At 49.0% G+C, this 17316-nt stretch overlaps 1 protein-coding gene across 3 annotated transcripts in view; it reads right to left on the bottom strand.

Annotated features, from left to right (window-relative positions):
• The window catches only part of LOC147706660 (putative ATP-dependent RNA helicase DDX6), a 233233-nt gene that overhangs the window by 126823 nt on the left and 89094 nt on the right, over nucleotides 1–17316 (bottom strand). For all 3 annotated transcript variants that reach the window (XM_086933166.1, XM_086933165.1, XM_086933167.1), the window contains exon 8: nucleotides 8482–8604. In XM_086933166.1, coding sequence (XP_086789292.1) covers nucleotides 8482–8604 — 123 coding nt within the window. The remainder of the gene's footprint in view (nucleotides 1–8481; nucleotides 8605–17316) is intronic.

The following is a 17316-nucleotide window of genomic DNA, read 5'->3' as shown; positions in this document are numbered from 1 at the left end:
CGTTTCACTCCACAGTCCACAACAGTCTGTCCCGCATTGATTACTTCCTAGCGTTGGGGGACGGGATACAGCGCGTAGATGAGGTAGGCATACACCCTCGTGGCATCTCCGACCACTCACCATTGACCCTCACCATTACCTCACGGACACGCTCCCGTCGCCGCATATACCCCATTCAGGCCTCCTACCTTAAGGTCCCGAAAGTCAGGAGGGCCCTTCGGAGGGTAACAGAGCAGTATTTCATTGAAAACGAACCCACCGCGGCTTCTGCTGAGATTCTCTGGGAGGCCTATAAAACAGTATTGCAGGGACAGGCTATAGGCTCAATAGCTGCGCATAAGAAGGAACGAACAGCTGAGCACGCTGCTCTCGAGCTCCGACTGCGCGGCGCCACAACCGCCCACGAAGCTGACCCCACAGAAGACACGACACACACTCTTGCCCTCCACCAGCAGTTATACACTGACCATGCACGCCTCACGGTACAGGGGCATATCACTGAGACACAGAATCGGGTGTACGATGTGGGAGACAAGACGGGGAAGATGCTGGCCTGGCTTGATAAGAGAGGGGGTAGCTCCAGGGGGATCCAACAGGTGAGGGACGAACATGGCACGATGCTAACTGACCCCGACCAGGTGGTGGAGGCGCTAGCGTCCCACTTCGAGAAGGTGTACACTCCCGAAAGAGAGGTTACCGTAATTGCGGCCCAATGTGCACTGAGCGACATAGATATTCCGTCGCTGCGGCCGGAGGCCGCGGCCGACCTGGAAGCGGCGTTGACTGCAGACGAACTTCGGTTGGCCGTGGGGGCGCTCAAACCCGGTAAGGCACTTGGGCCGAACGGCATTCCGATCGAGTGGTTCCAGGCACGCACTGACGACCTTTGTCCCCGCCTACTTAAGATGTACGTAGAATGTCGTGAAAAGGGCCAGCTCCCGCTGGATCAGCGGACGGCCACGATTGTGGCTATACCAAAGCCTGGCAAGCCTCCAGAAGAGTGCGCATCCTACCGCCCCATCTCGCTGCTGAATGCGGAGAGCAAAATTTTGGCAAAGCTCCTGGCCAACCGCTTATTGCCCCATCTGTCCGACCTTATCCACCCAGATCAATCGGGGTTCATGCCGCACAGAAACACCGCACTGAATCTTAGAAGGGTGCACGGGTGCTGGCAAGGGCGGACCAACTTAGCGATAGTGCAGTTATACTGGCCCTGGACGCGAAGATGGCTTTTGACCTTGTGGAGTGGACTTACCTCTTTGAAGTCCTGTCCCATATGGGCTTCGGCCCGAACTTTATCTCATGGGTGAAGCTTCTTTACACAGCGCCAGTGGCACATGTGGTGGCAAATGGCCACATATCACGCACGTTCCCGCTTGGCCGTGGCACCCGACAGGGCTGCCCTCTCTCTCCCCTGCTTTTTGCGCTTACCCTGGAGCCTTTGGCTATTCGCATACGACAAACTCCCTTGCTCAAGGGAATTCAATGGAGGGAGGGATGGGAGGACCGCTTGTCCCTCTATGCGGACGACATGCTGGTGTATCTAACGGATCCCGAGCGTGGCGTCCCGGCCCTTTTGCGCCTGTGCAACGAACATGGTGAAGTTTCCGGCTACACTATAAACTGGAACAAGTCGGAGTTATATGTGCTGGCAGGGAACACCCTGACACTCGGGCCAGACTGCCCTCTGCGTCTGGCCGGCTCCTCCTTTAAATACTTAGGTATCTATGTCACGAGGGACCCCTCCGAACACAAACTACTAAACCTCATGCCACCACTGGAACGTCTCAAACAAGACACAGACTTCTGGGCTGGGTTGCCGTTGACGATGCTGGGGAAAGCAGCTTTGTACAAGATGAAATCGCTGCCCCGCTTTCTGTACATCCTGGATAACACACCATTCCCGGTGGCAGCGGGATATTTCAGGAGGGTTGCAGCGGTGGTTTCCGGGCTGTTGTGGGGCAATCGCCCTGCACGTATAGCCCAAGCTAAACTCTGCAGGGGCTGGTATGAGGGCGGCATTGCACTTCCCAACTTGCACTTATACTACTGGGCAGCACAACTCAGGCCCATCAACCAATGGCTGCATGCTCCACAATCTGACCCGGTGTTCCAAGCGGACAGGGCACAATTAGGCACTAATAACATACTTGCCCCGCTTTACGATCCAAGGAAGCGGAGACTGCTCATAGGCCCCACCAGACTCACTGTAGACACCTGGCACGCGGCGACTGCTGCGCTAGGATGGAAAGGTACGATTACTAAGCTCACCCCGCTCTGGGACACACGCGCTTTGGGAAGTTTAAGGAACAGCAAGGGGTTTTCACGCTGGGACTCCATCGGCATCTCCACGGTGGGGGACATGTGGGAACAGGGAGCTGTCATCTCATTTACCCGCCTGAGAGAACTGTATGACCTCGGACCGCACGAGTCATACCGATACGTGCAGATCCGCCATGCCCTGCTCTCCGCCATCCCTGCTGGATCGACTCTCCCTGAGTCCTCCCCGCTGGAGGATCGCCTCCTGACTGACTTCATGGTGGAGAGAGCAACGCCCCTGACATACCGTAAGCTCCTAAATAATTCACCAGATCCTCTAACACCCCTTAAGGACAGATGGGAGCGTGAGGTAGGCGCCCTAGATGAATACGAATGGAATGAGGCTCTAACTTCTCCCAAAGAAGCGGGCATATCGGCCAGAATGAGGCTGGTTCAGCTAAAAGTCCTTCATAGGGTATACTTCACGAGGACACTGCTACACCGCATCCACAGAACTCCACACCCCTTTTGCTTGCGTGGTTGCGGGGATGAGGGTACCTTCTTCCACACCTTCTGGGACTGCCCGCGCATACAAAACTACTGGCGCCAGGTTTTGCGTACCATATCGCAGGTGCTGGAGGTCTCGGTCCTTCCGGAGCCACGGCGGTGTCTCCTCAATGTATGGGAACCAACAGACCTGTCGCGGCATGGCAGCCTCTGGGTGACACTAGGCATGATGGTGGCGAAGCGGGACATTGCGCAGCGTTGGGGGGCGGCAGACCTTCCGACAACATCACAGTGGTGCATGAACATGGATAGAACGATGGTCACTGAAAGGGCGGTGTACTTAAGCCGGGCCTGTCCGGGCAAATGGAACAAGGTCTGGTCCCCGTGGAACACCTACCGGGGTGACATGTGCGATCCTCTGCCGGAGGATGATCCGCTAGACTCTGATGAGGATGAGGGGGTGGAATGAACGGGGTTGATTGCGGGGGGAGGTCCTACGGGAGGGCTGTGGAAGGGTGGTAGTTCCTTCCCATCCCACTTTGATTCCTGGATAACACGGCACTATATTCTGTCCTCGGACGGCTTCTGTACCTATCCTGCAATGTACATTGTCAATGATCGCACTGTGATTTCCTGATGTTCTGTTGTTCTTTTTGTTATTTTAGGAAAAAAAAAGAAAATGAAACCTCATTTATTCCTTATGATAATTGTGCTGACGTCCTTCATTCTTCCCTGTGACATGCCTTCACTACAATGACTTTTTCAATATATGAACTCTACTTCCACAAGGCTGTCCTTGCAAACTTCCTCTTTTGTTTAGCGGCCGGCCCATCGGGGTTGTAGGCGGCATGCTGTGTAACATTATGAAGGTACAATAAAGGTTTTCAAAAAAAAAAATAAAGGAAGCAGAGGCTCAATGACTGTAGGAGAATGAAGCACCTCCGTCAGAATATTTGACTTAAATTCAGTAGTAGGGAGTTGCAAGTTCAAAAGATCAGCAGCCTTACGAATCACAACATGGTAAGGAACCACATCCCTGTAAGGAACATCAGAAGGAGGGGAAAGTTGCCATTCTGGAGATAAATCCAAACCACTTGCCTCCCTTAGATCTTCAAAAAGGTACTCAGACTCATGAAGCTCTCCTTCCTCCATCTCCTTATCTCCATAATGCTGCTCCTCCAGCAACCTCTGTGCCTCACGTCTGGACCTCACCTTCGGGGCCAACCGAGTCCTACACGGATCCGACTGATTTGGAACCGCGTCGAACTTTGATTCAGCGGCACCTTCGAAGTCGAACGAGGCCGTGCTGACGGCGCTAGAGATGGAGGAATAGACGTCGGCGCTGGGTTAGACGTTCTCTGCGCCAGAAAATGCCATGAAGGAGCGGCAGGAAGAAATGACATGAACGGAGCTGGAGCATAAGCATATGGAACTCCCAAATTGAAAGCCATAGGACCCATGGGACCCGAAGGTGCACCAGAGGGGTACATTGCCCTCGCAAAAACTCCGTACATCGCATTAAGGTAATGCGACGGATCTTCCCCTGGACCAGGAAATGGTGGGTACTCGCCTGGCATAGGCGCCACAGGATTCGGGCCTGCCGGCACCGACTGTGTATCCACCGAAGTTGATGGCCTTTCAGGTACAGGCACCTCTGTCACAGGAACCAAAGAATGTACCGAAGGCGGCGAAGGATTTGGCGCTGGTGACTGCACCGGCGACTGCTGAGCAGACCGCGCCGGTGAATCCACTGGAGCATCAACTCTCAACGGGGATGGAGAGGGAGATATATAGTCCTTCCGATGTCGAAGATCCTTCGAGGTCGACGACTGAACTTCCTCTGATCGGCGCCGAGAGCCATGCCCCTTCATCTTCTTATGTTTCTTGGACTTTGAAACATGACCCAACGTCTACTTCGACTCAGATCCCGACCTCGATCTCGACCTGGCCTTCGACTTCCTCCGACCTCTCTTCTCGAACTTTCGCCGTAAACAGCTTGGCTTCCCTTTCTTTCAAAGCCTTCGGGTTCATCTTCCTACAGGAAGAACAATCCTTGGCATCATGGTCAGATGACAAACATCATACACAATCGTTGTGTGGATCCTTTATGGACATAGGTCAACCGCACTCCGTGCAAGGCTTAAAACCGGATTTTCTCGAAGACATCCTTGAGAAGAGAGAAAAAGAGAACAGGATACAACTGGAAAAAACAAAGTAACAACTTACGGAGAGTCCCAGAAACCGTTGGCGTCGACAGCGCGGAATAAAGGGAACTGACGTCATCACACCGACGAGGCTCTCTTATGGGTCCAGTGAAGTCAGCGAGGTCGCGAGCGGAGTCGTGCCTTTGTGACGTAGTCTACGTCCTAGTCGGCGTGAAGAGCTACAAAAGTTTCCGAATGTTGATGGCGCAGGGGATATTCACAAGGTGAGGAATCCACTGGCAGATGTACTCATCAGAAGTGGGCCGTAGGATTTGAGAAGGGATGAGGGGTGCCAGATGTGGGCCGCAGGATTGGATGAGGGGTACCAGATGTGGGCTGCAGGACTGGAGAAGGGATGAAGCATGCCAGATGTGGGCCACAGGATTGGAGAAGGGAAGAGGTGTGCAAATGTGAGCCGCAGGCCTGGAGGAGGGATGAGGCGTGCCAGATGTGATTAGAGAAAGGATGAGGACTGCGTGACGGTGATTCAAGAACGCAAGTGTGCGCCTTAAAAAAATTAAAGCATGCTACTTGCGAACAGCGATCTGAATCAGTTATCTCCAGCCCTGCATTCAAGAACTCTGTTTAACCCCTTCACTGCTCATGACGAGCTCAGCTCGTCATGAACAAATGGCACCAGGGATTTTCCAGCACAGGAGGGGAAAACCTCTAGCAGCCAAGGTGATAAACTGAACTGAACCACTGAGGCCATTAGTGTAAACAGGGTGGATTATCAAATCAAAAGTTAAACTCTTGCAATGTTCATATCTTCCTGCTCAGCAACTCACAAAGCCAGCAGTTCCACATACCAGCCACCTGTTTCCTCTTTTACATAATGTGAAAGTCAAGCTTTAAAAAAAAGGTGCAAGCATCAAAATTCATAATAGGTAAATTTGGAACTTATTATAGAAAGAGAACACCAAGAGAAAGCCTTTAAGAAGCAAAAGCAGATTTTAGAGACCTACCCCTACAGGTTGGATCAGTTCTCAAACGCTCACTACTGCAGCAAAACACACGCTTTGTTCTTCGCTTGGTCCAGACAAACTTGGTTAATCGAGCGGTGGATGGACTGCTTTGTTCAAGTGAACAGAGGCAAAGAAGGACCAGCTGTTAGGTTAATTTGTATGGCCAACTATTCACCCAGGAGGGTATCCCGGCATTTAACCATATCCGGCGATACATTTTCTCCAATAGAAAAGGCCCGAGTCCTAGATTCAAGTCAAAGAAAAAGATGTCCAGAATGTAAACTTCCAAATAAGAATTTAGGGGCAACTTTGTTTGGAGTGCATGAAGGATCAAGGAAGAGCCAATGTTTACCAAGCATTGGCATAGCCAATGGCTTTCGCTTTTGGGACCTTATAAGTATTTAGTTATGCAGCACAATATCCTTGGTGCAACAACATCAACTGTTGCATGGCTAACCACTTATAATGGTCGTGAAGGCGAGACCTATTGGCTATGCCAATGCTGGTTTATAAATGGTGTGGATCTACTTATTAAGTTGCATACATCATTTATTGACTGTGTTTATGCAGCAGATGTCCAACACTCCTCTCCTCATAAGCCTAGGGTTGCTCACCCATCCTACCCCCTAAGAGAGCACCTTTCCACATATAAGGGATACCTGGACTCATTGCACAGTATACCTCTTTATAAAGAGCAAGCTTCCTACACAAGGGTTTATTTTATTTATTTATTGAGTTTGTAAGGCGCTCAGCGACCCAAAAAGGGTTTCCCGGCGCCTGGACGGACAGAAGCAGCAAGCGGGTCCTTCAGTAGACATTACTGATCAAACAACGTTCTCCCAAATCTTTAAACCCAACACTCAGATCATCCAGGAAGCCATTAAAGTTTCGAGGAAAGCAGGAGGAAAACCGCAATTTGAATGAAACTGGGGGTACTGTTCCACCACTCTGGGTTCAGCTACTAATGGTTGAAATGACTGGAGATTACAGACTCCCATGGCTGACGGGGTTCATTCAAAGCTGAACCTGCCACCAGAGGAGATGTGCAGTCGGTATCATGATAGGCCTAACCATGTGTGTAGCAATGCTAAATCTAGCTCCTCCAGGAAGTGTACTGGCATAGAAGGTAGTGGGTTGAGATAAGGCGCTGTGGAGTACCTCAAGGGTTATGGGCGCTTCCAACCAGACTGAAGAAGCTGGTCCAGTGGAGAGGCTACCACGATGGGGGTTGTACTTTCACCGTTATGCTGGTGCTTCTTGTACCTCATGTTGCTAAAGGACTGATGCAGTGTTCAAGCACTAGGAGAAGTCTGCTTCTTACAGCAAGGAGCTGGGCAGCGCTTTCGCACTCAAGTGCTAACTTCACAAGTCAAGAGCTCAGCTTAACTAGCGGCAGATGAGGCAGAAGGTGGTTCTACATGGTCAGCCTGTTTCGGAGACAGGCTACATGAGGCGCTGGGATCAAAACCCTGGGGCCTATTTCGATCTCTGACAGGTATGGTACACTGGCAGAGAATGACAAACACTGCAGAGAACTTTGAAAAAGACCCAGGTTATCAGGGCATATGCTGTTTAAGGAATATTTAAACATGGCTTGACAATGAGAACCGTTCCTGCTTACTTTTACATACAAGTGAGGCAGCCCGTCATTGCCGTTGGTTGTTAATAGGATGTTGTAGCTTAAGCAGCAATGCTGGAGGTTCTCCTAGTGTCCACTAGGTGGCACTAAAATGCAGATAATTGGTATAAGGAGCAGGAAGAATGACAATCTTATGGACAGTGAGACCAAACTGAAAGGGAAAAAAGCATCAAAAGAAAGCGGGGAAACAGACAGGGACACTAAAAACATGTAATCCTGAGCAAGGATTGCCTCTGTGGAGTGTAGCATACAATGCAGTCTTCCAACAGGCAGTTGGAGCGGTCTGTAGCAAGACCACAACAAGCGCGCAAGGAAAATCGACAGACGTGCATGCGTTGCCATTGCAAGCAATGCAACGTGTGTGTCTGTTTTTGCCCCCAAAGCTGTGCGGATAGCATTAGGTCTCTCTCCTATGCAGAGCATGCGCGCTGCGTAGGCGAGACCTAGAAACGACTACACAGGAACACCTCAATTAAAATAAAAAAATGGATTAGTAACAATTATTGGAGCAATTACCTTTTCAGATGTAGCAGAAGGGAAACAAATTCTGTGGATTCTATCCTTTCTGTTCTGAAAACATCTCATACAAACCCTATTGGACTTGGACATCAGGTTGAGGCCGGCTCCACAGTATTTGGCTGTAGCCTGGCGAGCAAGCCCCCTCTGGACGGCAGCCTTTATTGGGGTCAGTCTGCTCACTGAATATGGTCAGTGTGGGAGAAAGCATCATGTCCGAAACGTCTAATACTGCTGGATTACCGTGGGCACAGCCTTCCAGCAGCCACAGCTTACAAGGGCCCCACTGGTAAGGTGTGCCTTCCTTCGAGAGGAGCGGAGAAAACCAGAGTACACAGACAAAAACCTGCAGAGCATCTGGAGATTTAAAGGGTACTGGTGCGATACTTACCATGAATTTCTGTACACTTATGGGGAAGGTAGCGGAGTAAAGCAGGATCTGACGGTTTGAAGGTAAGTAAGTGAGAATTTCCTCTAGAATCACCACAAAATCTTGAGATAAGAGCTTGTCAGCCTGAAAACAAAAAGTACAGAGTTAGTTCATTAGAATGCCAATGTGTGTACAGTAAGTGGTTTGTAAATCAATATACATAGTGTACACAGACCAGGTCACTCCAGGGAGCAATTCAATGAGAGGGAGAGCGGATTTCTAAGAGAAAGGAAGGGGGATGCTGAAAGTCAGAGGAAAAAAGGAGACTGACTTTCGGTAAAAGCAGCTGGGTCCTTGACGTAATGTGCCTCTACTCAGCATTAGACCAAGTTAAGGGTCAGTTAATATGTACAGCTTTATTGGCAGAAAAAACAGGAAAGGAAACAGTTACTTACCATGTAACTTTTTGTTTGTAGCATGTAGAGCTGTAGATTCACATACTCTGCACCCTCCTGTCATTTAGTGTTTGGCCTGGAGGTCTGCAACTTGTTTTTCTTCACTGATGTTTCAGCCAGTCAAGCTCGGCCCCAAGAGTCAAAGCAGCTGTCATCAGGACTGTTGCATGGATTCTGCTCAGGAACAGAATGATGCTTTGGAGCACAGAACATCAGTAGTAAGGACTGAGTCCCATACCACTTCAGTACCTATGAGCCTGAGTCAGACTAGCTATAGGGCCTCACTTGCTCGCCTAACCATTTCCGAGAGACAAGTGATTTGGCAACTCAGATCACAACACTCCGGACATTCTCAGGAACATGGTAGCAGGTCACCCTCTTCCGTACTCTCATTCGTAATTGTCCACAATAAACAGAAAAGATGCGAAAAAAGTGCAATTGGAGTGTGTAGGAAGCTGGCGCTACAAAGTGAGGTATAGTTTGCACAGAGTCCAGTGGATCCCCAAAGGGAGGCAGCGGTAAAGTTTGATAGCACCTTGTGGAAGCGTGGTCGAGCAGTAAAGCAATATCAGAGGACAGTGCTAAGCATTTGATGTACACACTCAGTCAGCAAATGAATTCACACACTCAAAGACTGAACTTCAGACCAAGTGTTTTTGTTTAAAAATATTCTTTTAGTGATTTTATTTTCCAGAACCAAGCAAGCCTGACACAGGCAAGTGATAAATATTTTGCAGTAAATATGCAGCTGTAATACAGTTTGGATCGTAATTGTATATGCACTTTGATTTGATTACAGTTGTTACTGAGAAATGCAATGCTTTGTAAATACAGTACATACACAGGTAAGTTACTTTTGAGATTACTCTTCTTACTCAGAGTAGTATACCTAGATACTACTCTGAGACATTTCCTGAAAACAGGTAAGTAAAATCGTTGTTGTTACTTAGTACAATTTTAAATACTTTTTTAAGTTTCTCAAACTCCAAACTTTTCATAGAAAAACAGTCAATGTTATCCTATGGAAGAAAATAGTGTAATCAGTTCAAAGGTAAGTACTTTGTTGTGGGAGTTTGGTGTTCTGGGGTTAGACTAAGGGGTACCCCAGGGTCAGTGATGCACTCTTGTTATACCCTCACTGGCACTAGGGCAGCCGGGTGCAGAGTGCTGAGGCCCAATGTTATCCAATAGAAGATAGGGGGCCTCTGGTTGGTGGCTGCTGGCGAGCAAGCCACTGGGAGCTCCTGGACTTAAGCTCAGTACACATGGTGGGTTTAGGCCAGCACAACGATGCACCCTGAGCATTACTAGGGGGGCTTGATGCAGAGTGCTGTTTCGGCGTAGGAAGCCATGTAGCTTTCAATGGGGAGTCTCAAGTTTGCAAAAGCATTGCAGGCTCGGGGACGAAGGTCTTCTGGGTGCGACCACCACTTGGAGAGGTAAGTTAGGATCTTGCGGGTGGGTTAGGCACCGTCGGTTGGGCCACCCAAGGCCATGGGGCTTCGGGTGCTGGCGTGCCTTTTGGGGCGGATCTTCTAACCAGCTCCTGGTCGTGGTTTGGGGGATCTTCCAGTTTGAGGTTGCATGTGTCTGCTTGAGGCAGGTCAAGGGTCGCCAGGTCTCGGGGCAGGATCGCCGGGGGGACCTTGTAGGAAAGATGGTTTCTGTTGCAGCGACCCCCCCACACACACGTGCACACACTTTTGGCCAGACTACTGATGCACTTTTTTTTGGTGTTCCCTGGGTCCTGACAATCAGGTTCCCAGGGCCTGTGTTCTTTCCCCCAAACTAATCCAATTGGCATCTCTGGCCACAGGTCAGCCCCTGGTAAATGATACCACAGGTACCCAGGGCACTGTGACCAGGGAAGGTCTCTAATGGCTGCAGCACTTATTGTGCCCCCCTTAGGGGCCCTGTACCTTCATACTCACACACTGCCTTTGAGGGCTGCGTGCCTTGGTGCAGAACAAAGTGAAAAGTCGACATAGCACACATCCCTGTGTGCCATGCCTCCAACCCACTGCCCTGGCATAGATCAGTCATTTCTGTAGCTGGGTGCACTATACCAGTGATGAGGGCACAGGTGCATGAGCCCTGAACCCATACAGTACCCAGGCCCATTACTGGGCACTGTAAGTGCAGTGCTGCCATTAAGAGTATATGGTGCTGGGAGCTTGTCATTACAAACTCCACAGCCCCATAATGGCTACACTGAAAACTGAGAGGTTTGGCAGATTTATTTATTTATTTATTTAAAATCTTATATAGCGCGCAGCTACCCTTGGGCATCCCGGCGCTTCCAGACAACATCAGATGGTAGAGGGGACAGCATAGAGGCGTTATGCCAGAAACAGAAAGGTTTTAAGACCTTTGCAACCTAAGAAGAATAAAGAAGACGCTCAGCAGAGGAGACTGCAGAGAAGAACTGACTTGGCCCCACCGTCTGCTGTTTCCAAAAAGTCTTGTCCTGCAGCTAGTGACCTCCAGAACTACTGGGCGGACAGACTCCCGTCAACAAAGACTGGATCCCCTGTGAACAGCAGCTCTGTTCAGCGGAAACACCAAAGAAAGACTCCGATCCTGCTGAGGAAAAAGAAACCCAACGCATGGAACCACCACTGCACCCATCGCCTATGTCCCTAGTTCGAGTGGCCCACCGGTCCCAGCGAGGTCCCCCAGGGCTCCAGAGTCCGAGTCCACCGTAGGTTGACCCCCCCGGGACTCCCCGACGTGGCCTGCCGACTCTGTTCTGAGACCCCACTGAAATGTGAGTGGCCCAGCGAGGTGAAATCCGACCTCAAAAGACACCCCTGAATCCAGACGCCCTGCAACCTGGAGAAGAGAACGCAAGGTGCACCTACGTCCCCGAGCACTCCATCTTACCTGCCCAGCTGGTGGTTCCTCCCTGAAGCCTTCGTGGACAGAGCCTGCAGCTAAAAATCTAAAATCAATATCCCCATTGAAAACAGGGCACCTGACGCCAAAGCAGAACCTAGCCACACATGCAACGCTACGGGTGCACTTTGCGTTCTAATCCAGATCCCCCTTTAACTAGAGTGCATCCTTAACCCTGGGGGACCCCAGAGTCTACCCCCAGAATCTCAACTCCCACTACCTCAAAACCGATAACACTATTTTCCTCCATAGGATAACATTGACTGTTTTTTTGTGAAAAGTTTGTAAGTGTGGAGTTTGAAACCCTAAAGAAATTCTTTAAAATTGTACTATTTAACCAAAACGATTTTACCTACCCATTTACATGAAATGTCCCAGAGTAGTATATAGGTATTCAACTCGGAGCAAGAAAAGTAATCTAAAAAGTTTCTTACCTGCTATTTTAATGAAAAGCCTATTCAAGTCTATGTACTGTATTTACAAAGTACTGCATTTCTCTGCAACCATCCTGTAAGCCAAAATAAAGAGCATATGCAATCACAATTCAAACTGCTTACAAAACTGCATTACTACTGTAAAGTATGTATTGCTTACTTGTGCCAGGCTTGCTTGGTTCAAGAAAAGAAAATAACTAAAAGAATATTTTCATACAAAAACAATTGGTCTGAAGTTTGGTCTTGGAGTGTTTGAATTCATTTGCTGACTGAGTGTGTACATCAAATGCTTAACACTGTCCTCCGACACTGCCTTACTGCTCGCCCACGCTTCCACAAATAGAGCGTGAGGTGCCGTCTGCAGATCGCATGCCGAAATGAAGGCTGATAAAGGTATTTACTGTGCCCCACTCGTTTTTTGCTAGATAAGCTACATATTTTTGCCCCATTAGTTTTCGTTTATGCCAAGAATAAGAAAAACAACCTCTTTTGTTTCAAAATGGCCGGGGCCATAAACTGAACTGAGCTTTTAATCCCCTCCTGTACTGCCTGAACCCACGAGGCCCCTCAGCAGCTCCACTTTAGATAAAAAAAAATTTTTTTTTAAAAACGGAGATAAGACTCCTCATGGAATGCAAGACCCTGAGCCAGCCGGAATTGAATCTGAAACTGCTCTTCTCTCCTATGAAAACAGCAACAACAAAAAGAGGACTAATGATTCTATCTTCCATATGTGGCGGCCATTTTAGACTACTCTCTCTCATTGGCGGCCATCATGGACTAGTCCTTCTGGCTATCATTTATCATCTACTATCGGTACCAAAGACCTCACGTAGCTCTGTATTTAAATCTTTGTGTGCTTAAGTATCTGCCTTTTATTGCAGTGTTATATTATATGTGGTATATTACAGTGGTATTATATTTTACATTCTTAATTGTATCTTGCACGTCCCACTTTATCGTCACCGGTAATGCACCGTTTGCTACCTCATATATTTTTCTTTTGCTGCTCACTAATGCCACTTGTTGGTGTTTCATATAATTTGTGTGTGTAATTGTATTCTGTCACTGACTCTTGTTACCTTACATATTTTTGACTACTCACTATTGTCACCTTCGACTTAGATATTTTTTATGGTCTGCACAGTTATTCTATTCCAGTATTTTGTCAGTATTATATTTCTATTTATTCTGCACTTGTTTATATCCTACGTCACACTCTGCACTTGTTTATATCCTACGTCAAATTCACTCCTATTCCTAAAATGTACTGACGAATATCTCACATAGACTTGTCACTGATGTAACTTGCACTCATTTCATTTCATTGTTCCTTCCCGTACACACTGATTACTACCTCATATTTGCTAGCTGCTCATTGACGTCACCCCTGCTCCATGTAACCTACAGTCCACATCAGTATTCTGCTCCAGTATATCTTTATTGTGCACCCTACACTTGTGCAACGCGCACCCTTCTCAAGTGTTAGTCTTGTATGCACCGATTGCTACCTCAAATACCTTGGCAGCTCACTAGTGCCACCTCCCATTATCTCACTATCATTGTCTGCATCCGTACTCTGTGTATAGCATTATTGTGCACTCACTGGCGTCACTTTTGGCCCACACAACTGCTTTTGACAGTGCACCCTCCCTACTACACCTACCTAGACTGTCCTCCCATCATGGAACCCGTCGGCAAGCACACATATAGAATAAACTACCCACCCTCACTCACTAAAAATGCTGCTAAACGCTTTAAGCACAACTTCCTGAGGTCCCACCCTGAAACTCCCATTGCAGACACCTACTTCTCACCAGTCAATGGTTCACTGAACATTGATATCATCTTCCACACCACACGCAGAGCCCAATGGAGAAATGCGCTCTTCACCTTACTCACCGTCTCCACCTCCAGGAATTTCGCGCATGGCCTAAAACTCTCCATCACACCATCCCAACTCTTCCCGGGCAGAACCACCATCACTATATACAATAACGGGATTATCCTAATTCAATCCACAGACAAGAACCTGGAACTACTAGACAACCTGTTCCCCACATTCAAACAACACCTCGCCAATCATCGGACCCCCACTCATAACACCCTCAGGCCTACCACCCGTGAACTCACAGCCCCCAAACACATCCCTTCTAACCTAGCGCAACCCCAAAACGACACGCACCTTCCCTCCACCCCCGGCACCTTAGACATTCACCCACCCAATGTAGCTACCTCGCACTCCTCATTTACAGACATAGATCCCTCACCCACACATCCCAGCGGCACCCCCTCCCCCCCACCAACTTCACCTTGTCCTCCTCTCATACCACACCCACTCCTGTCACCCCTGACACCACAGCCTCAAACCACATTCATTCTAGCCTAGCCCAGCCCCAAAAAGACATGCACCTCTCCTTTACTCCCGACACCCTAGTCATTCAACCTCCTACCGTAGCTACCCCACTCCCCTCAAGCACAGACATAGATCACTCCCCCTCTTACACCAACCACCTCACCCCTTCCCCCTACACACCAGCCCTCATCCCTGTTCCTCTCTCCCCTGATACCACAGCTCCCACCCGCACCCCGCCTAACCTAGATCAGCATCGGACCGACACACACAAAGGCAAGCCCCACCCTTTATCCCCTCCCATTCTCAGCCCCCACTTCCACCCATTAACTAATCACACAGAACACACCACCTCCATCAACTCAACTCCACCCCCTCAAAAAAGAACCAACTACAATCCCACTTCCCCCCCCAGTCTCACCCCCAACTTCCCAACCTCCACCCCCTTCACCACTAATAAGCGCCAATCCTCCACCCTGCACTCTCCGCCTAACACCAATATTCTCATCCACACCACCAACCTCTCCCCTCTGTCATCCATGCCCGCCCCTCCCATCCCCACCTCCAACACATTTCCCACACTGGACAACATTACGGCCTCCCTCCTCCAGCTCCAAGAAGACATGGACATCATCAAACAACAACTACTCTGTCTATCACACTCCAGTCACCCCTCACCAAACACCCTCCACCAGATCAAACAAGACATTCACATCATCAAACAATTTCTCAGCACAAACCCCGGACACCCCTCACGCGCCTCCACCTTCACCTCCCCTCCCGGCTGGTCCTCCACCCGGGCGGCGAACTCTCGCACTCTACTCCCACCGCACTGGACCTCAATCCCTGTTCACAACCGCGAAAACCGCCCCCATCGCTCCTGCAACCCTCTCTCGGACCTCGACACAATCACCCTCCTCCGCTCCTACGACTCCGCTTCCCACAGCATCACACCCCACACTCTCACTGCCATTCCTACGATTCACTCCAATCCCCTCAGACCCCCCACACTGAACAACAGAATCGCTATCCATAGTAACCTGAGTAAAGTCCCCCTCGCCCTAGAACCTCCTTCCACCCTCGACACACCACGCCTCAAATGCACTCTCCTCAACTGCAGATCAGCCGCTAGACACTCCCTCGCTATCGCCGATCTCATCCAAAAATTGGATCTTGACTTAATCATCATGACTGAAACATGGCTAACAGAATCTTCTACACCTATAATGGACATTCTGGTTCCCCCCAACTACCACATCACTAGACTTGACAGGTCTGGCAATAAAAAAGGTGGCAGAATCGCATGTATATACAGGAGCAACCTCTCTGTCTTGAAAGTAACTTCCCCTTCCCTACCCTCCCCAACTTCCTGTGAATACATTTGCCTCGATATTATCAGTGAGGGCAAACAGATCTGCACTCTTCACGGCGTTTACCACCCACCCGGCGACAACCTTACCTTCTCCCAACAAATCATGGATATGATGTCAACCAACTCCGGGCGACAACTCACACAAATATACCTTGGTGACTTCAACCTCCACTGGAACGATCATAGTGATGCGGTGGTAAAAAGTCTGAAGAATTTCCTTAACGCCCTTGACCTCACTCAAATTTGAAACAGTCCAACACACAAGAAAGGCTCTATCCTCGACCTGATCATCTCCAAAGAGGCCTCTATCCAACTCGAATCTATCCAACCCTGTGACTGGTCAGACCATCATATTATCACTTTCTTCATCAATGAAAAAGTTAAATTTAACCCTGTTCAATCCGCCAGGCCCAAAGTCTGGAAAAGAGACATGAAAAAACTAAACTCAAACTCTCTGCCCCCCAACAGCTGTAACTTACTGCTTCCTCCTAGTGGCGTTGAGGACGTCCAATCCTTGTCTGATCACTATCTTAACACTATGACCGCAATAATCAATGAAGTCGCACCCTTGCAGCTAAAAAAAGCCTCCGCAAAAATTTCCAATCCCTGGTACGACGGGAGTCTCAATGACGATAGACGCGCCATGCGAATGGCAGAGCGCACCTGGAGATCAGCTCCCTCTGCACTGAACCTAAAAACCTTGAAGAAAAAGAGAAATGCCTACTTCAGGAAAATAAAACGCTCTAAATCAGACTTCTTCAGCCGTCAGCTCGACCAAGCCAAAAATCGTCCGAGAAAGCTGTTTGAGCTTATCCGAACACAATCCAAAGAACAACCCCAACCTCTCAACACTATGTGCGAAGCTCCCTCCTGCGAAGACTTCGCCTCTTTCTTTAACCAAAAAACTGACAACATAAAGAATGATCTCCTCATGGACGCAAGCCTCTATCCCAAACCCCACTGCATAGCACCCACTAATCCAAAAAACAATGCCACTTGGTCAACCTTTGTCACCTACACGGAAGAAGAAATTGGCAGACTGCTCAGCACTCTGAAACCTTCTAATCACCTCACGGACCCCCTTCCTGCTAACGCTGTCAAAGTCCTTACCCCGTCGCTCCTTCCACTCTGGACTAAAATCATTAACAGCTCACTTCAGCAAGGGACCATTCCCGACTCCCTCAAAGTTGGTCAAGTCACACCTTTGCTAAAGAAACAGACAGCCGACCCCTCTGACCTAAACAACTACCGTCCCATTACCAACATTCCGACTCTTGCCAGACTGTTGGAAAAATGCGCACAAATACAATTGACTGAACACATTACTCAGTTTGATCTCCTCAACTC

The sequence above is a fragment of the Lissotriton vulgaris genome, chromosome 7 (assembly GCF_964263255.1).
Source record: "Lissotriton vulgaris chromosome 7, aLisVul1.2, whole genome shotgun sequence".
Classification (NCBI taxonomy): Eukaryota; Metazoa; Chordata; class Amphibia; order Caudata; family Salamandridae; genus Lissotriton; species Lissotriton vulgaris.
This window is presented reverse-complemented; position numbering and strand designations above follow the sequence as displayed.